The following is a 21,336-nucleotide window of genomic DNA, read 5'->3' on the forward strand; positions in this document are numbered from 1 at the left end:
ATTACATAAACAACGTTTGAGCCGCTCTTTACATTTAAGCACAATCTAAACAAAGAAAAAGAGGGCAAATCTAACTACTATGCCAACAAATAGTCCAGTAACAATTGCGCATTACAAAGACAGACTGTGAACAGAAAAACAAACAAAAAACCCAAACAGAAACCAAACGAAACTGGCGTCGGGAAAAAGTTGTCACCGGCACCAGCACCAGCGCGTGTAAATTGTAAACACGCGCCTTCATCGGGGACCTCCCTCTGCAGTAGACGACCGCCAAAACCACCGATCTCCAACGATCTCCACTACAGAGAGGTGCGTGTTATGAAGGACCTAGCCGAAGAACACATATCTGACTCTAAAGAAGACATAAAAAATGCACAGTCAGAAAAATTTGCCGGAGACACACCAGAAAAGCTACTCCCCAACATAGACATCCTGTGTAGCCTTCTGCCAAGAAAACCAATAGAAAAAAGCACAAGGAAAAACTAAAAAGCAACCTCCATAGCTCTAGAAGGACTAGGAGAACATCAACCACCACCAGATCTAGTCCGGGGAACAAAGCTCCCTAAAAGGGATATGAGATAAACCAAAGCAAATAAAATAGCAAAAAACATAAAGGAAATGAGAGAGGAGAGGAGGGAAGAGAAGAGACCCTTCCCTCCTCCCTCACCGGCTGCACGAAGAAGACGGATATCAGGAGAGAGAAGAGAGGTTTTGAGAGGGGGGGCGGCTGACCTAGAAATTACACTTACTCTTTCTCAAATTTACACCTAAATTGCAATTTCTCTCTTAAACTTTAAAAAGTTTCAATTAAACTCTCAAATTACCTAGCTCTTTCATTACTTTCTGTTAATCAAACAGAAAATAGATAAAATGGTCATTATTCCCTTAGAATTTATGTGAAAATACAATAACGGTGTTAGATTTTTTTTTTGTTGCTGATACAATTATGTTGTTATACCCTTAAAATAAATAAATAAATAAATAAAAGATTCCCTTGCTAGACCATGGCCAAGCTAGGGAACCGACGGTCGTGGGTCTTTGGTTGTGGAGACCGAAAACTTGGTCGTGGGTTTCTTAAGTTTTTTATTATTATTATTATTTTATTTTCTTCTTAAGTTACCATTTCTTAAAATTTCTGTCGGATTTTACAGAAAATCCTAATGATTATTGGGAGGGTTAATAAAAGTACCAGGTAGCATTTTTGGTGTAATTTTGGGGGTTCCATATATTTAATTTTTTTTCTTAATTTTTAATTTTTTTAATTTTTTTTTTGTATAAATTTTTGTTATTTTATATTTTTTTTAGTTTTTATTTTATTTTAATAATTTTATGAAGAGTATTTTTGTCATTAGGGGGCCGGGACATCGACATTTTTTGATAGTTTAGGAAGAGACATTGACACAATTAGTAGTTTGAGAGATACATTGACAATAAAATAGTAATTTGAAAGAGTTATATGTACTTTTTCATATGTCTTTTTTCTTTTTCTTTTTTTTTTTTTTCAAGCATATGTAAACATTTGCTGTTAAGGTACTACAACTTTCTTTTTTCAATCAGTAATTCAAAAGTTTTTTGTCAAAATGTCGTAGTTTATAATTAATAAAATAATTAAGCAAAAAAAAAATTGATTTGTCAATTTAATTAATTAGTGGATAACTTGTCAACCATTCACTTTTAATTGAGAAATGCTATTTCTCCAACTCCTATCCAATTCCGACAAGCAACCCTTAGACGATATGTTTTAGCATATTTGGGTCAACAGAGTTAATTCTTTTAAATGTAATCAGAGACCTAATCAATTGGATTAGCTTCAATTTGGACCAGCTAACCTAACCCACGGATTGATTACATTTGATTATAGTCGATATAAATTGAAAAGGTAATTTTTCATTCCTTGTGGATGTGTCACATGGTTATTGAATAATAATAGCGTGGTCCTTTTACATACAAGCAAAAATTGTTTAATTGATTCATGTTGTTTGACTTTGTAACAAATATATTCTTTTAGTTTTAAAATAAATTTATAAATAGTTGTAGCATGCCTCTTTAACCAAATGATCATTTCATACAAATTTCAGCCATTTTTCTAATAATGTTAGGATGTTCTTATGAAATGAAATAATAAATTTACCATTAAATGAAAAATAGAAAAATTACACTTTATCATTTCTCAAACTTACACCTAAATTGCAATTTCTCTCTTAAACTAACTTTAAAAAGTTTCAATTGAACTCCCAAACTACCTAGCTCTTAAATTACTTTCTATTAATCTAACGAAAAATGGATTAAAAAAAATAAAATAAAATTCCCTGGCCAGACCATGGCCAAGCTAGGGGACCCACGGTCGTGGGTCTTTAGGTTGTAGAGACCGAAAACTTGGTCGTGTCTCTTGGGTTTTTTTTTTCTTCATTTTAAGTTATTATTTCTTAAAAATTTTGTCGGATTTTACAGAAAATCCTAATGGTTATTGGGAGGGTTAATAAAAGTGCCAGATAGTTTCACGAGTTAATTGCAACGTTTTAAAGTTTGGGAGACATTACATTTTTTGTATAATTTTGGGGGTTCCATAAAAAATTATTTAAAAAGAGAAAAAATACTGATTTGAGACGACGGTGATGGGCCGCTCCCTTTTGAACGATTCGAAGCGGCTTTGTGGAATGGTTCAACTACCTTGAACTTATTTCATGACTTTAACCGCCAAAGTTTTTGGTTCTAATTCTATACCTATAACCTACCCATCCCTTCCTATTGGTACTCTTTTCCCCTTTTGGTTAATCCAAATTAGGTTTGTTGCTTCCAATTGTATTGCTTTCTTTAAATAATTTTCAGTTAGGAGGTCACCGAATATATTGACACTTCACCAATGGAATTGGAAGCAGATAAGGGGTATCATCTATAATTTATTCCTTCCAACGCAAGCAATTATATACATACGAATATATGCACAAACCCCTAACTGACCCACCAGGTCAAAAGTCTGCGCACCAACTGCATCATATCTCACCATCTTTGTACCTCCTTGGCCCGGGGACTCAACCCAAGCTAGACCCTAATCAAACCCACTCCATTCTGATTTGGCTCGGCTTGGCAGTTGGCTGAAGCTAGTGTTAGCTCTTATATAATTGCCATATAATTACATGCCGTAGTAGCAAAATTCAGCTCTGATCAGTACTTGTATTGCCATATCATTCAGCTATATAGCGGTCTACTAAATAATATTATTCAAACATGATATATGAGCATCAATCATGATCAACCGGGCGATGTGCAAAAATTAAAGAGGTAGGACCAATGTTTGGATTATATAGGTCAACCATAATCCGACCCATTTAATTAAACGGGTCAAACCCCCCAACCCTAACTCTCTAAGTTTGTATTGGGTTTATTTCGGGTTCACAAATCATGTCAAAAATTGACTCATTATATCGCATGTTGAGTTCGAGTTGTATCGAAACATGAGTACAAGACTATATTAGTCAACCCTAACCCAACCCATTTAATTAAACGGGTCAAACTCCTCAACATAATACTTTAATTTTCTGTTGAATTCAGATCATATTTGCATGTTGTATAAAAAATTATCAACCCTATTTATAGCCTCCAATTGATGCTTCTTTCTGCTCATTACTATTGATATAGGGTGAAGGTGAACCGGCTTGGGTCTGTCCAATTTCTATTTAAGACCCCTTTCCTACATTTTCTTTCATTGTTATTATCATAAATTCCCTTGCAAGCTAAGGAAGACTCAGCGTCCCTTGCCACGTGAAACATAACAAAACACCAAATCGATAAGAAAAATGTCTAGGGTACTATAATTTTTTTTTAATACGTCAATTACTAATTAATTACACTAATAAGTTGAATTTCTTGCTTAATTATTTCTCAAAATATGAAATCATTTTATTTTAATATCATGCTTCTATCTTAAGGGACCTAGAAAGCACATGAAAGATGTATTATTTTTCATGATTGAGCCGTATATAATATACCCACTTGGAAGAGGACGACGCAAGCAATCAATAGGAAGAACACTTTGCATCAGCAAGATAGGGAGTTATAGGCAAGCCACAAGCAAAGGCCTTCTGCAGTAATTATATAGAAAGGTGCTTTTTCCATGTCCTAGTAAGTAGGGATTTGAAGAATCACAAAAGACTAAACCCCCTGATCAATTAAGTCCAAACAGGGTCTTGGTAAAAACAATGCCAAACAAATCTGGTCATGCTGTTTTTGTTAGCTTTTAGTTGTTGGCCAATCCATTCATCCAAAGCACCAGCCCCCCCTAAAAACCTCCAACCTAACCTTGTGAGTTGTGAGAGAGAGAGAGACAAAAAAAGCCATTAATAAAGCTTTGAAAAAGAGGAGGGAGGAAATACCAATGCCTAAGCCTTGCAAACTACTCTAATATACACCCACCATTGCTGAAAACGCCCATTTCCCTCTCACTCTCAAATTCTCAATGGAAGAAACCCAGAAGTTTCCAATGGCAAAAACAGGCAAGATTATCAGAACCTCAATCTACACTTTCCTTCAAAGGTACCACTACTTCACCTCAACCGCTGCACTCCTTGCCTTCCCCTTCTCCGTTTCAGTTCTGCTCTCACAAGCCTATGTCCCCTCCTCTTCATCTCTTCTATTGACCATCTACAGCCGCCTCCGAAATCTCTTCGATGCAGCAGGCTTCCCTCCCTCTTCAGAGTTCTTCACCATTCTTAGCCAGAAGCTTTCCCAAACAATTTTTTCCTCCATCCTTACACTTCCTTTCACCCTCTCCTTCCTCCTCGCCACAAAAGCAGTTATAATTCAAGCTCTCAAGCAAAACAAACCACCTAATTCCCCGCCTTCTTTGTTTTCTTCGGTGCTAAACCTTTACAAGCCACTCTTGCTCACCTACTTGTGCAACTCGTTCTTGATCCTCTCCGCGAACGCAACCGTCTTCTCTCTTCTCTTCTTCGCCTTTAATTGTCTCGAAGGAGTTGGCTTCTCTTCTCCCAACTGCATCCTCTTCCTGTCAGCTGCCGGGGCTGTGCTCTACTCCATAATTCTGGCCAACGCCCTCGTAGTATGCAGCTTGGCATTGGTTTTATCGGGCATGGAACAATGCGGTGGATACATGGCGATCCTCAAGGCTTGCGCTCTTATACGAGGAAGAACGTCGACGGCGCTATCCCTGGCATTGCCTGTCAACATGGCCCTGGCCGGTGTCGAAGCCTTGTTCCAATACCGGGTTGTGAGAGCTTATCATTTCGCTGGAAAGCTGGGAACATCCATGGCTTTGGAGGGGATTTTCATCGCTTACTTGTATTCGATTTTCATTGTTCTTGATACAGTCGTGATTTGCATGTTCTTCAAAAGCTGTAAGGCAGGATCTTGGATAGAGCAGGAAGGTAGGTACTCTTACCGGATTGAATTTGCGCAAGAGAGCGATGGCTACGTCCGTTTAAGGACTGCAGAAGAACTTGCATAAATTACATTGTGAAAACAAACAGGATAGTTGGCAATTCGTTTCTTGAATTTCACAGAATCGATTTTTCTGTTGCTTGAGGGGAAATCAGGCAAAGTATAGTACATAAAGACCCACATTGCGGGTGACCCCAACAAGGTGATAGCAAGAAGGAATTTCTTTTTGTTATATTCTCAAATTTCAGTTTTCTGTTTTGTTTCTTTCGTCCCATTTCACCATATGTACATTGGAAACCTTTACAGTGTGAATGATACAAAGGCATTGTTAATCTTCTATATGTGGGTTATTTGATGAAAATTAAAGCAGTCACCATCTATGTGAATCAAATACAAAATTAAATGAATCATATTAGGGTTGACCTATATAGTCTTATGTACATGCCTCGACACAATTCAAACTCAAAACACAACATTTAGGTAGTTTTTAACACGACCCGTAAATTCGATACGAAATTAACAAGTTAGGGTTGAAAGGTCTGACCTGTTTAATTAACTAAGTCTGATTAGGATTTACGTGTATAGTCTTGTAATCATGTCTCGACTTAACCCAATCTCGACTCACAATCATGAATTGCCACCCCTATGAATAGTAACAGTAAAATAGGGAATTAGGGAAATCAAGTAAAATGCACCAAAAAGTGAGCGAAAACTTGATATTTTTCTTTGACTTTTTCGTAGATCAAGCAATGATATTTTATGAGCCATCTACTTTCAAAATATATATATATATATATATATATATATGACCCATCTATAAGCAACCTAACCCTTTTGGTGTGGGGTGGTTTAGTAGCAACTCAGAAGTCAACAATGCTACAGAGGCCCCCATGAAAAATGAAGCAATAGCAAATGGCGGTATACAGATTGCTTGGAGTTTTCACATAACTAGTTGCCATTGTTCTACACTTTCGCCTCACAAGTCACAAAGGCACTTTTACCAGACTGAATTTGCAGAAGACAGTACATTAGTAGAAACAGATTGATATTCAATTTGCAACTTCAATCTGGTAACAACACAAGCAAGCAGAGTAAGAGAGAAGAGACGATATCCTTTTTGACATTTCTTGAATGTGTATAATTTGGTAAGGAATCAAATGAAGAAACAACCAAATTTCTACTCGCAGCCTATCTTTTGTTTATGTTACAATTACACTAAGAGAAAGCCCGTCTTCTCTAGTATCTCTTTCTTAACCTGACACCTATACAACACCTTTCATGACGGGTTCCTCTATCAAAATCTCAACTACAAGGAACATAAAAAAAAATAACTAACTTTTTTTTTTTTTATGTTACATGAGAAAGAATGACTTCTAAAGGAAAGGTTAGAGCTTTGTACAAGGTTTCATGGTACAGTTGGACTATGTGCTTTACAACCCCCAAGGCAGGCATCTGCTCTGGCGCCAAAAGAACATATGCTAAATGAATGGTGTGAAAGTGGAAACCAATTCAGTAACGAAAAACCGACCCAAGACTACAGAATTCCTTCTCAAAATGGTGCTGGAGGGGCCAAATCCAACCACCTCGATAGCAGTTGTCCTATATGGAGTAGCTCTGCTTCTCAGTCGCTGATGGCAACTACCCAATGTTTGTCAAAATTCGGTCTGTCAGCAAGATATCTAATGTGATTGGTCAGTGAACCATGACCATCTGATTGAAAATCATCCAATCAAAGCATGTTCAGCTAAGACTTTTGCAGAGTTGAAGGTCTGCAGGCCTCGAGGAACACTTGAGCCTCTCATTTCAAGCACAATGGAAGGCTTACTGTTGCACCAATACTGAAGTAAGCTAGGACTCTGACCGTCCAAAAAAGCTGTGTCCTTGGCCATCATCTAGTCAGCAACAGTGGGGCAGAGCTCAGCTGCATGGCTGAAGCTCAATTCCTATGCAGGGATACTCAATCTTCACTTATCTTGCTGCCTTTCTTGTAAGATTAATGCCCTTCGCCTTCTCCATTTCAGCCTCCTTCTCAATTTTCTTCTTCTCCAATTCAGCCTGTTTGCAGTTCTCTTCATGTGCTTTCCGAAATAACCTTACAAAGTTTAGGAGAGTCGCTGTGACTGCATATATTAATGCAGCATCAGTTTAAGCATTACCACAAAAAGAAAAAACTAACAAATAATGAGGGACCACATTAATTTTAATCCTGAATGAAGGGTCAATATTAACTTATACCAAAATATCATTAACAAATTGACTTTCCATTGCGTTGATAATTTTCCACCATGCATAATTTGAACTTCATGTATATGTATGTATGAGTGAATATATGTATCTGTGTATATATTACCGACGTATGTCATATTTATGTATGGAAAGCTCCCCCTTTCTCTTAGAAACACCCACTCCCCCCCCCCCCCCCCCCCCTTCTTTTCTTAGAAGAGAAAGAAGAATAGGAATAAAAGAAAAATAGAAAGAATAAAATAAAATAATAAAAAAAAGATCTCTGTATGTAAAAACACAAACTAGACTACAATACTTGGGGACCAGGATCCTCTCCAGTTCCTCCAGTTGAGAGGAACTGAAGAGGAGCCGTTCCTTTATACATAATGGCATTTTTATAATTTTATACCATGTAAAATTACAAAAATGTCCTTATGTATAAAAGACTGGCTCCTCTCCAATTGATTTATCCTGATGCAATAATTGGAGGATGACAAAACTTTATTCCATCCCCCCTCCTTGTCCTTCTCCCATTTCTTCTTCCTTACTTTTTCATCATGACTACTCTTCAAGTTTCTTCAAGCAATCAATGGTTTTTATTCAATTAAATCTTTGTTATTACGTTTTCTAATCTTTAAACACGTTTCTATATCTTTCCGTTGTTTTCATAAGAAATCTTCTTTACAAAATTGCATTTCTAGAGGATGATGCATTATAGCCCCAACTTTCAGATGCTGCCTAATGGCCCAAACACGAGTACATGTAGTACAACAGAGAAAATCCAAGAAAGATGTAAATTTACAAGGGACATCCAAGCAATAGGATCATTTAATTCCGTTGAAGGCAGCATCCAAACTCTATCTAGCCAAAAATTAGACATCAAATCATTAGGAGATAAGTATTGGATCAGTCAATAAATATGTAGATGTTATATCCATAACTTACCCTGCTCAAATGGGCAACGGGCAGGATCCTCACCAAAATATAGTGCAAGTGCATCAGCATTCCTACCCTGTCCACCAAAGAACGATGATAGAAGACACGATCTTATAAACTCTTCACTTCATTAGATAATGTCTCAAAGTAGTTGATATCATATCATTCATAAAATAACCAAAAAAAAAGTAGCTGATATCATATTAACATACCACCACAGAGTATAGATTTGTTACAGATGCCACCTCTGTCTCAGCAACGCCAATGAATTCTTTCAGTGTCTAGAATAAAATACAAAAATTGTCAGGGAAGTATACAGAAACATGAGAAATCCAGCAAAAAGAGATGGCGCATATTCCTTGGAAAATGGAAAATCAACGAATAATCTCTTTGCTGGTCACAATGTTATGATTTAGGACTTTCCAAGGGCAATAAAATACCACATCGTCAAATGTTTCATAATAAAGACCAATATCCCCCAAATATTATAACTACATTTAAATCTAAAACTTATTGTCCATCAAATGCCAGACAAAATAAATGCATTCAATCATAAGAGTGTCTTTGATAACCTAATTGATTTTTTTATCTGTAAATAAATACAGTAGGCAGAGAATACACAGGAAAATAAGCATATAACTTATCAAAAAAAAAAAAAAAAAAGCATATATATTCACTGCAAACACAATAATATAATTGAGAAACAGCCCCTCTGAAAAGTCAGATGAAATGCAGACACCATACCTAGAAATAAAAAAAATTAATAATAATAATATATATATATATTTTTTTAAAAAAAAATAACAAAATAACAAAAAAACAAAGAAAAAGCAAAGCCACATTCTCGGAGAAGGGTGTACTTCATAGTTGGGTGACCTTTTTGCCCGTGATAATGAACACTGAAACGAAAAGGCTACATACATTCAAAGCGGCTGCAAGCATGTATGAATTGTAAGCATGTTGATTAAAACATATGTAAAAGAGCACTTATACAATCAAAGAGTAATAAATGATATTGTAATTAATGTAATAACAACTCTCATCATATAAGTTTCTCAGAAACTTTTGTAATTCCCTAAATTCTTAGTACACAAACAGGGAAATCGGGGTGACATATAGACTGCAGTCAATTAGCACAGCAAGTAACCTTCCTAAAAGAGCTTAACCAATATGGGAACCACATAAGAGTCAAATTTTACCAAATTAAGAACTGTGGCATAAATCTAATGGTGACTCGATATTTCTATTAGCCTGCAATACAACTGAAATTCACCATTGCTCAATTTGTCTCTTAATTAGCCAAATTTATGCCAAGAATAAATTTCCTTCATATGTATTCCGCACTTCTAAAAAGTGTAGTTTAAGGAATTAAAATTCAAAAACTTCTTTAGAAATCAAAAGCAAAGAACAAAAAAAGGTTCTTTTTACCAAAAAAAAAAATTAAGTTCACTATTTTTTTTGACAAGTAAATAAGGTTAAGTAAAGTGATAATTGAGACCAGGTAGCTGATGTGAAAAATTAAGTCAAGCCGATAAATGCAAACAAAAAAAAAAATGAATAGATAGCCAAAATGTTAATCTAAATTTAGAATGTGGCAAAATAAAGTGTATCAAGAAATAAGAATCAGTAACTATGAAGAACAAAATAATTGACAAAAAAGACTATACACCTTACGGAAAACTTCAGATACAGGGCCATCGTTTTCAGATGCAGCCAGCTCCTGCCTGACCTTCTCTAGTCCCTTGATTATAGCTTGCATTTCTTCTGCTAAAGACTTCAATTGTATCTGCAAGAGGAAAGAAAAAAAAATATAAACATCATCTAATGATGATACTTAATCACCATCAAGAAAGAGATGGTCACGACTCACCTTAGTTGCAGCTTCCAGGCTAACAAATTCCAGGTGAAAATCAAGAAGTGCGGGTGAATTATCAGCCAAAAGCTAAGCGACAAGAAAACCAAATTTGAGATTTAGTATAAAAGCATAATTGCCATTAATATACAAAACAGAGTAAGATATCCAGCAATAAAGAACTTATGTGCAGGAAAATTTGGTTGGCAAAACACAAATCTGGCTAGCAATCATCCCCCAAACTTTCTTAAGCTTTTTGTTTTATCATTTATTATTATCTAACAACGTAATTAAAACGTAAATTTTATTTATCTGTTCTGAAAGCTGAGCTAATTTATCATTTCGTGAAAATTCATTTTACACAACCTTCTATCAGCTGCTTGGGGTCAGCTCTCTTGAAAATGGTGTTTCTAGAAGTTCAATTGCAAGAAAGAGAATTCCAACCCCCCCCCCCCCCCCCCCCCCCAAAAAAAAAAAAAGGAAAAAAAAATTATGCAAGGAAAGGCATCAGCCTCAAAGCACAATGAATATACATTTCAGACTGACCCAACTCAATTCATTTTAGTTCAATTCATTAGTTCTTGGTACGGTTCTAGACTGATGTCCTACAAAATCAATTAGGTCTTAAACCAACCCAACCTGAACCAGGTTGCAACCCTAAAATCAGAATAAGCACTCTTTGGGTAAGCCACAAAAAATGATATTGATACGCATAGCAAACAACAAAACTTTAGAAACCATACCTTGCAAAGATAATGCATGAGTGTCATCTTACTGTTAGAAGCACGTGTATCAGTAAGCTTTAGAAGACTGTCCAACTTGAATCCAATTGCAGATCCTGTATGATTTGGGATCATTTGATAATAAAATTAGACTTAAAGGTAACAACAGGAAAAAATTAACATCAAATCAGCTCTAAAAACTCCCATACACATTGAGGGTTAATAAGACATGACATGCCACCTATGCAAACTCTGCAGAGGACCTAAAGAATATGGTACAAATCATTTAGAATCACATAAACTATAACAAAATACCCCCTAACTACAAATTCATTCACAAGTTAATTTTTTTTCAACTTAATTTCAAAACTGTTCACACGTTTGGTGCATGAAGCATGTGTCCCTTGAAATGAAAGTTGCACAAAGACTACCATGGAAAAGTTCATTTTACACTTAACTAGGTATCACTAAATTCCAAGAAGCTTTCAAACTTCATACTAACTAGCCATGTTTAAAATATAGACTACAAACAAATAAATTATCACAAAACTTTTCAAAAAGAATCTTCTCTTCTTTCTAAAGCCAATGGTAATTTGAATCTTAAATCAGAACACAACTTGACAAAAGTCCAGTCTATAAGTCATCAAATGGTACACAAAAAATAATAGCATACAACAGATACAATCAGATACCATAGGGACATTTGTAAATATACTGTCTTCATGATGCTTTAAACCCACAAAATTATTTGCACTCTCCAAATAACAAACCATGGGTAATGCTAATAACCTATTTATAAATTAGACTCAGCCGTGCCAACACTAGAGAGCATTAAATAAATAATAATCTATGCGCATTTATAAACAACTTCTCTTCATAATTCTTTATAAGAAACTGCAGTTGTTGATAACCACATTTGCTAATTATTCCTAATGGAGTTATGTACAAACCTCCTTTAGCAAAATAGAATGAACCATCCAATATGCCAGAAACAAACGAATGACAATAAGAACTATATAACAATGAAGATCCTTACCCCTAGCAGTTCCTTGGTTCAATGTATTCCCTATAAAAAGAATAAGCTTCATAACTTCCTTCAGTTTGACAGATTTCCGGACCTAATAAACCAACAAAAGAGTACCTAAGCTCAACAGAGAAGTATAGAAACTGCAACAGAAGGATTTGCAATCATTAGTGGCATACCTCTTCGCATGCAGAGTTCACAGTGTTCAAACTCTTTTTAAATTCTGAAATCTACATAAGAATTCAGCAATAAGACAACTAAGGCAAGAAAAACAACTTTATGATGTTAAAAAATTTATTGAAATCAAACATTGCAGATACCACCAAACCTGAGAACTGAACTGAATCTTGAAAGAGAATACTCTTAACTTCGACTCCACCCGAGGCACTTTCATTTGCTCCAAAAAATACTGAAACATAAAAAAACATATAGTATATAAGCTTTTAGAATATGGCCCCACCATGTATCCAACAGAAAAGCAAATCATATAAAAGAAAGTGATGGATTATACAATTAAATGATTGCCACATAAGAAAAAACAAACAAACTTGGAAAACGTTTTAAAAAGTTACACTACCTCTGTTCTAAAATAGATGAGATGATTGCAAATGGCACACATTTTAATGAAACAAAATAAACATAACAATCTTCCTAAAACGTCCTTCGATGGGTTCAATTTAAGGATATTTTTATATATATATATATATATATATATATATATATATATATATATATATATATATATATATATATATATATATATAATTCGTCCCAATTGGAGGGTGAAGGGGAGATTAAAACTAATAGCCTCTGCTCATAAGGCATGATCCCTAGTAGAATGCCATAGGTACACAACAATTCATACATCAACAAAAGGATAGCACTTATCAAAGCACAACTGATTTGCAAAATGCTCAAGATTGTGATTTAGTAACCAATAACAAATAACATGATCTGGTCAACAGAGAAACTTTTCCAGACCTGTTCACACTTTCCCAGGTTCGCCTTGTCACCAGTGTAGCCCTAAATGAACAACGAAACAGAAAATATGAAAATCAAACAAACAGAAGGATGAATTAAAAAATAAATAAATAAATAAAATTGGTGAGAAACTATATACTCTAAACTACATAAACATAGCACAAAATCTCTTCAATGTGAAAAGGATTCAACAATTGCTAGAAAAATAAAAGGGAATCACAATTTATGTGAAATCATCACCTTGAGAAGTTCCATCTCTTCTTTTGTAGGACAAAACTTTATAAGATTCTCCACCTGATCAACATCTAATACCGACTCATCCATTGCTAGAACAGCAGCCTGACAATATATATGCAAATAGATTTGTAACTCATACCTATGAAGAATGGGGTTCATTAAGCATACTACCAGCCCATATTCAACCATACAAAAAACCAAAAAAAACAAAATTAACAGTTCCAACCAAATTATTTGTACCACAATGACACTAAAGGGATAACAGTACAGAAGATCTATTACCAACTCCAAGTCTCACTTATCATCCACCATAATGATGCACATCAGCATGAGCTAACTATTCCATGCCCCTGGTCCATCCTCCACTAACCCACCTCATAGAGATGGAACATCAGGATCAAACTGAGACTACTAGGATATGCAAGGATCACATAACAGCCACCTATATGTTTTCTCAAAGACCTCGGTGTAAAACTACCAACCTAAATTTTATCGTGTCCTTTGGTGGTCGAGTCCACATCTTGCATTAAAACCATTACAAAAATTTCTGACTGCATTCTATCCAGTATAAGCTCTTATGCCATCACAAACTTAGTCTTCTGCTTTCAATACAAGTACAAGAACTTACAAAATATGCTCTGGTATTAAGAAATTAAAACAAATGTATTCATGTACCTGGATATTAAACCCTACTGTCCACAATGCATGTATAAAACAAACAAGTAAGAATAAACTTCATTAACTCTTACAAACTTGTTCCCCATGTATGTTTTGTAATCAAAAAACAGTTTCACATCAAATGCTGTGTATCCATCTTATAGAGAAAATCATGCCTTCATCCACAAATCATGAAAGGAATCAAACTTCTAAAAGAACAAGGACTATCTAGCATACCATCATATCAGAAAGCGGCATCTTAACTTTTGTGAGCATGATTTCAGTATTGTTGGCTCTCCTCAGGTCAATCTACAATGCAGAATACATAAATTATTAAGACAGAAGAGATATGATATCAAACCATCAAATTGCAAAAGTGTCTCGGATTAAAGTCATCTTTAACCATCAACAGCCAGTAAGCATTGCCCGGACAAACCCAATAAGTTTTTACAAGAAAGATTCTACCACCCAAGTGGAAGGACTACAGGCGTATCTTTCGATCCAATAAGTATAACCATTGCCACCATCCAGTTTAGGCCTTCTTTTGATTTTTTTTCTCTTTTTTTTTTTTCGAAAAATTATAAGAGTTGAAATTGAAATTCCACCATTTAATTTTTTTTTCTAAACAATAAGAAACGCAAGACATAAATAATAAATTTCTAAAAAGGGGTTGTGGCTTACAATACATACTCTCTTCCTTTGGGTCATATGTGCATGTATACCAACAGATACACACAAACACTTTATCAGGGAGGAATTATCATTTAGTATCTGATAAAAATTTGATGAAATATCAATCCAATGGTCCTTGGACCGGATGGCATCTCCCTCAGCACCAGCTCTCAATAAAAAAGGGATCATGGGCGAAGTCATAGTTTCAATCCCAAATGGGAGTGTGATGTGTATTTCCCTAACAACAACAACTAAAAAATCAAAGTTCTGACTAAGAAGAATTGTGTACTTAAGGAAAAATTTAAGTTTAAAACTGTAGCTCTTTTCTCACAATCTGAAAGCAAAAAAGAAGCAGCTATTCCTTAATTTCCTTATGCCAAAAACCAGAATTGATATTATTTTTTCCTCTTCTTGGATTATATTAATGATGCAATTATCCAAGTATTTGATAGCTGAAAATTGGCTCAGATCGAGAATCCGTAAGAAATCACAATGGACTAGAACTTTTAAGTCAATCTGAAGATCATACGAAGGTATTCAGTAGAATAAACTCACAATTTTTATTTTTTATTTTTTATATCCAACAACTATATTTCTAGGACATCATCAAAGTTATATTAGATTACCAGGTGGACTTTGTCGGTCTTGGATCCAACAGACTTGCGTCGCCCCCCAGATTTACCTCCTGCATCAGCAGGTTTTGGAACTGTTGCAGAGAAAAGGCTCTCTAACTCTGACACATCAAACCCTGGCGCACTAAGATAAAAGGGCGCAATATCACTGATCGTGAAAGGAAGAATACTGAAACATATACAAAAAGGCAAAAATATGATCTTTGGAATTGAAGCTATAATATTTATGAAAAAAAGAACACATCGGTTATGTAATTGGTAATAAAGATCAGTAAAAGAAGTTAGATTACATTTGAGTCTCTCCATATCTTTGCAATTCTTCCCACAAACTTCCTTGCAAAGCCCTGGTTACCTTGCTCCAATGCAAAGGCTTCAAGGAGGATCTTCGAGGAGCTGTAGCAATTGCCCCCATCCCTGTAGGACGTGAAAGCCCACGCCCTCTCCCTATCCCTCTCGCATCAGCTGCAGCATTTGGTCCTTTGGCGCCTAATGGTGGAGGAGGAGGAGGTGCACCACTTGGAGGTCTAGGTGGAGCTGGAGGTCCAGGCGCACGAGCTCCTAGAGGAGGTGGAGGTGGTGGTGCTCCACGCAATGGGGGAGGTGGGGGAGGTGGGCCTTGACCTGTAGGAGGAGGTGGTGCTCCAGGCATTGGAGGAGGCGGTGGTGGTGGTGGTGCTCCAAGCATTGGAGGAGGCGGAGGCGGAGGCGGTGGTGCTCCACGCATTGGAGGTGGCGGCGGAGGCGGTGGTGCTCCACGCATTGGAGGAGGCGGTGGAGGAGGTGGTGCTCCACGCATTGGAGGAGGCGGTGGAGGAGGTGGTGCTCCACGCATTGGAGGAGGCGGTGGCGGCGGCGGTGCTCCTCGCATTGGAGGCGGCACTCTAGACACTGAAGGAAGTGGATGCGCTGCTTCACGCATTGGAGGTGGTGGCGGAGGCGATGGAGCTCCACGAGCTAGAGGAGGTGGGGGAGGTGGGGGAGGCAGGGCTCCATACATTGGTGGCGGCTGGGGAGATGGGGCTCCATATAATGGAGGCAGTGGCAGTGGCGAACCTCCACGTAAAGTAGGTGGAGGCGGTGGAGGTGGAGGAGGAGGAGGAGATGGAACTCCACGCATGGGAGGAGGTGGCGGAGGAGGAGGGGGAGGGGTGGCAGGTACTCCAAGTTTCGGTGCAGTTGATGGACTCACAAAAGGAGGGGGAGGGGGGAGGGGGAGGAGGCGGAGAACTTGTGACCGCTGGAGAGGCAACTGATGCATACCCATACTTCCAAGGTGATGGAGGAGGTGGAGGAGGCAACATGGTAGCACTGTTTTGTCTACTGGATGGGGGAAGAGGGGGAGGAGGGGGGGGGAGGAGGTGGAGATGGGGGAAAAGTTTTGGACACAACATTACCTAGTAGTGAAGAAGATTGTGGCGGGGGTGGAGGGGGAGGAGGTGTTGCGCCTACCTGCAAAGGTCTGGAAGGTGATAAAGAAGACCTGGGCAGCAATGTAGACAATGAATAGATATTAGAATGCAGTGGAGGTGGAGGCGGAGGCGGAGGCGGTGGCGGTGGCGGTGGCGGTGGCGGTGGATGGAGCACTACTTGCCATGGGCTAAGATTGGGTGTTTGAGTCGGTGAGGAAGAATCTGCCTCTTCAATTGGTGGTACTAATGATGGTGGGCAGGAAGCAAGTATCTCTCGTCCAAAGTCTGAAGCCATCACAGGATCCACCTTGCAACTTGTCTGATCATTGATCACATCAGTCGAAACCAGAGCGGCGGGGGTAGCAGTAATAGAAGAAGTCTTTGATTTGGAACCTGCATTAGAATCCTTCGAAGAAGCATTACTGCCAAGAGCAGCTGGTGCGCTGTTATATCTTGATGGTGGATATGCTACGTGCATTGAATTAGTATAAGAGCCCTTGTTAGGAGGGATCCACCTAGATACTGCATTTGGCTTCGCTAGTTTTACATGAGCTCCTTGAGATTCTTGCTGCTTAATCTTTTGTTTGGCAACAACTGTATCTGCAGTTGGTTTTGCACTCGCTGCAGACTGCTTCCTAGGGGCAGAAGGCAGTAATTTATCAGATTTTTGTCTAGGTACATCAGCAATCAGCTTTTGCGGGGGGACCTTGGAATCTAAGTTCTTATGTGTAAAATTGTTTTGTCCATCACCTTTGTCTTCCATCTCTTCCAATTTGCCAGACATATCTTCAACCACTTCCTTGGTTTCAAGATTTATCTGCATATCAGCAGCAGCTACCGTGGAATTTAACTTGACACCATCATCAACAGCAATGTCTTTCACCAAATGGAGATCAGAATCCACCCTCTCATCCAACTTATACTTCACATCATCAACAGCAATGTCCTTCACCGCATCAATATTAGAATCCACCTTTACATCCTGTTTGGGAGTTCCTTCATCTGATGCACAGTCTTGAAATGTGTGAGGATCCAACTCCTCTTTCCAGACTTCTTTATGAACAATATCATCCGGTGTATTGTCCCGACCCACATGATTATCATATTCCCCTTTTCCTTCCTGCCCGTCAACTACATTGCTAAAGATCTCTTCCACCTCAAAAAACTCCTCAGGTGAAGCACTTTCTGTCTCATTTCCATCTTCACTCGCACTCGCTACGACTGTAGTAAGAGTAGGCACAACAGCATCAGCATCCAAAAAAAGTACCTGATACACATATGAGAATGCATTCAACTCCTACAGCTTCAGAAAAGGACATTCATACAGAAAAAACAACAACTTACCTCTGCTCTAAAGTCCTTGGGGAATTGATCCTTGGCATCCCATAGAACATCAACTTCATCACGGCTAAGCAGCAGAATATTTGACCGCACAAATGCTGTGTGGAACATAACTCTGAACATCATCTCCTCACGCACCAGATCTTCATTCAAATGGATGCACTCAAGAACAACATCCCCTTGAACACGGCAATGAATATCAATTTTCACCAGCAAACACTCTGCCTGCTGTTGGAGTTCATAAGAACATTTCCATATTTGGTAAAATGAACTTTCAGTTTCAATGTTGTGACTTAGAAATTACCTGTAGGTAGTTGCGCACATGTTTCTTCACCTTTGACGTTGAAAACAGAAGCTTAGAACTTCTATTTGCTGGTGTTGAAGGGTCCTGACCATAAACACGTAGAACGGGCCTGAAACCTTTTCCCCCATCAAAAAGTGGAAGAACTCTAAGTATCAGACAATCCAAAAGTAAAGGTGTATCTGATGGAGGCCAATTAGAACCCAAATTTCTTCTAGAGATATATTGAAGATATCTCAGCTGAGAAGGCTGTGGGTTTAAAGGAGACAGAAGATGAAGAAGTTCCTTAGGAGCTTGCTTGTAGACCATATCAAGAGTCTTCTGCTCCCCATTGTACTGTTTCCGGTATAACAGAAGACCTGCTAGCATGAATGCAAGCACAGGCCATCCTCCTCTTTCACAGTGCATCAACAGCACATTTTGTTGCCCTTCCAGTGACAGCCAGCTTTCACTTGATCGAAGGAAGTGGTGGATCATCTCCAGTGACAGCAGAGGACACCCCTCATATTGCCGAGGGTAATCCATGACTGTCATGTCATACTGAGTCAATATATCTGAAATTTGGCTTCGCCTCTCCCCTTCTCTAAAGTTAAATACCATGAAAGAAGCTTCAGGAAAGTGATCTTGTAGCTGGGCTACAATGCCACCCATGTAAACTTTATACTCATCTTCTTCCAAAACGTCCGTGGAGAAGCAACAATCAAACACTAGAAAAGAAGAAAACGGAAAGGGAACAATCAACACCCATAATTGTATATGGTCTTCAAAAGTAAAATAAAGACCAGAGAAGAAACTTCACAACTTCAAACTAAACTGATAGGAACCATCAAAGTTAAAAAGGATAAAATCATCTAGTGAAGATAGAATATAATGGGATAAAGACTGCTAAAACATTTGTGTACAGAAAGCTTCTGTTAATGGGATAAGAAGCATAAGCAGCTACAAATAGCCACCCCCCCCCCCCCCCCCCCCCCCCCCCCCCCCAAAAAAAAAAAAAAAAAGAATCAGTTCTCAAAGAAAATCTCCAGAAGATTCAACCCATGCCATTAAATAAGCATTTCAAGTTTGCCCAGCAAATTCCTGCTCTTACTGAACTAAAACGAGATCCACTGTTTGAAATTGATAAAAGAAAAACGAAAGCAACGGCATGTCAGTTTCTCAAAAGGCAGTATCACATAGAGAAAAAGTATCCACATTTCTCAGACCCTACAGAAGTCCACAGTGCCGCTAAACAACAAACCAATTGATAATTTTCAGCTCCTTACTAAAGGGTGCTTTGTTCTCCTAGGCTCATTCGTCTATTCACCTTTTTCAGGTCTACTTCTTCGCTATACACATTTTCATTCCTCGCAAGTATGAAGTGTGAATTGCTGTCAGGTTCCTCCTCTAAGCACCAGTAGATGCACAGGCAACATCAACGTATGGCTATACAGTCGAATTCTATCTACTCAATTCAAATCCCTCAGATTCCTAGTGCTTTGAAAGCCCTGCCTCAGCTCATACTCCCACCGCAAGAACCAATGTATCAAAGAAAATTAGAACAAATTTCAACAGGCAGGAAGCTACTTGCCCAACATTTGCTTAACCACTTAGAGAAAACTAAGGGGAAAAAAAATACCAAAACAAATTTCAAAAGAGACGGCCCAAAAAGAAACCACAATTAAACAAAATTTTCACAATGCATCGTCTCAAAATGCCATGCAACTCCCACAATGGAACTCACAAAACCTAAATTGCACAAAGAATCACCCAAAAAAAAAAACTGAGCAATTCCACAGCTCCACGAAGCTGAGAGCTCGGGAATTACGCAATTGCTAGGCATTCAGAAGCTGAAAGCAACGAAAATAAAATTGCGGAATGGAGAAGAATTGAGAGGGTAAAAGGGTACCGTAGACCCTCTCGGAGATCTCGAGAAGCCGATCCGGCGGCTTCCGGTAAAAGAACCTTCTGAACAGCGCCATTGGATGGCGCTGTTTCTCCCCCGATCGGATCCAAACCGATAATTCGAATCACCACCGAGCTAACCAGATGAAAATTGGATCCCAACACAAACCCCCACCAGATCTCGGAATTTCCCAATTCGATCAAGCCCAAAATACACGAAATTCAACCCTCCAATTAACCCCAATTCCAAGAAGAAGAAAAAATCCAGATAGAAAATGAAGTCGTAGCAAAATCCAATACTAAGCGAGAATGGGGAATTGAATTCCAGGGATTTGGAGAGAGTGGGGAAGTAACAGTACGTGGGCAATGCAGGTGGGAGCTTATGGATGATGAGGGAAATATCAAAATCCCGTGGAATTCAGCATTTTGTCACATGAGAGAGAGAGAGAGAGAGAGAGAGAAGCGTAGTGGACTGAAAAGCAGAAGCAGAGACCCTCATCTCCTGCAAACAACAACGAGATTATCAAAAGTGATTTTGGCTTCCGATCGATTGCGGGGTCGTGGCAGCTTCTCGCGTATTTTAAAAAATAAAAAAAGTTAAAAACGCGATTTCAGAGACAGACACAGAGAGAGAGAGAGAGAGAGAGATGGAGTTGTGTCGCTGTAAATTTCATGATTTGGGCCTCCTCGTTGGGGTTTCGCAAGTGTCTTTTTCTTTTCTTTTATTTTGTTGTTGCTGTTTTTTTTTCCATCATTTTCTCTCTGCGATGTAACGTAAGCTTTGATTTTGGCTCTTGGCCAAGAAATTAGTAGAGTAATCAGTTTGGCTTTTGTTTATGAATTTTTGTGTTTATTGACGTCGATTGATGGGGTTTATCATCTTAATCCAACATGAAGGGATTTGATTATCAATGTCAAGTAACCAAGTATGTTTGTTTAATATGATTAACGTCTAAATCATTTCAAATTATTTGCTCTCCAAATCCATTAATGCACCTAACAAGTATTCATTCAATCTGATTAGAAAAAAGTACAAATAAAAAAACATTTGAATGGAACTCCAAATTT

The 21,336-nt window shown here is 38.0% G+C and overlaps 2 protein-coding genes across 2 annotated transcripts; one reads left to right on the forward strand and one right to left on the reverse strand.

Moving 5' to 3' along the window:
• The first annotated feature begins 4,127 nt into the window (after positions 1–4,127).
• On the forward strand, positions 4,128–5,736 carry LOC133874659 (uncharacterized). The gene has a single exon (XM_062312534.1). The coding sequence runs from the start codon at positions 4,457–4,459 to the stop codon at positions 5,462–5,464; it is 1,008 nt and encodes a 335-aa protein (XP_062168518.1). The 5' UTR covers positions 4,128–4,456; the 3' UTR covers positions 5,465–5,736.
• An 814-nt stretch (positions 5,737–6,550) lies between these two features.
• LOC133875931 (formin-like protein 20) lies at positions 6,551–20,925 on the reverse strand. Its single transcript, XM_062314206.1, is given in 19 exon segments — positions 6,551–7,517; positions 8,566–8,632; positions 8,769–8,837; positions 10,226–10,342; positions 10,427–10,498; positions 11,152–11,246; positions 12,167–12,248; positions 12,334–12,384; positions 12,483–12,563; positions 13,136–13,177; positions 13,376–13,474; positions 14,267–14,338; positions 15,328–15,502; positions 15,624–16,541; positions 16,543–16,685; positions 16,687–18,009; positions 18,087–18,308; positions 18,388–19,091; positions 20,273–20,925. Coding segments are annotated over 19 exon segments (4,557 nt in total). The 5' UTR covers positions 20,346–20,925; the 3' UTR covers positions 6,551–7,365.
• Positions 20,926–21,336: the final 411 nt, after the last annotated feature.

The sequence above is a fragment of the Alnus glutinosa genome, chromosome 8, assembly GCF_958979055.1.
Source record: "Alnus glutinosa chromosome 8, dhAlnGlut1.1, whole genome shotgun sequence".
NCBI classification, from domain to species: Eukaryota; Viridiplantae; Streptophyta; class Magnoliopsida; order Fagales; family Betulaceae; genus Alnus; species Alnus glutinosa.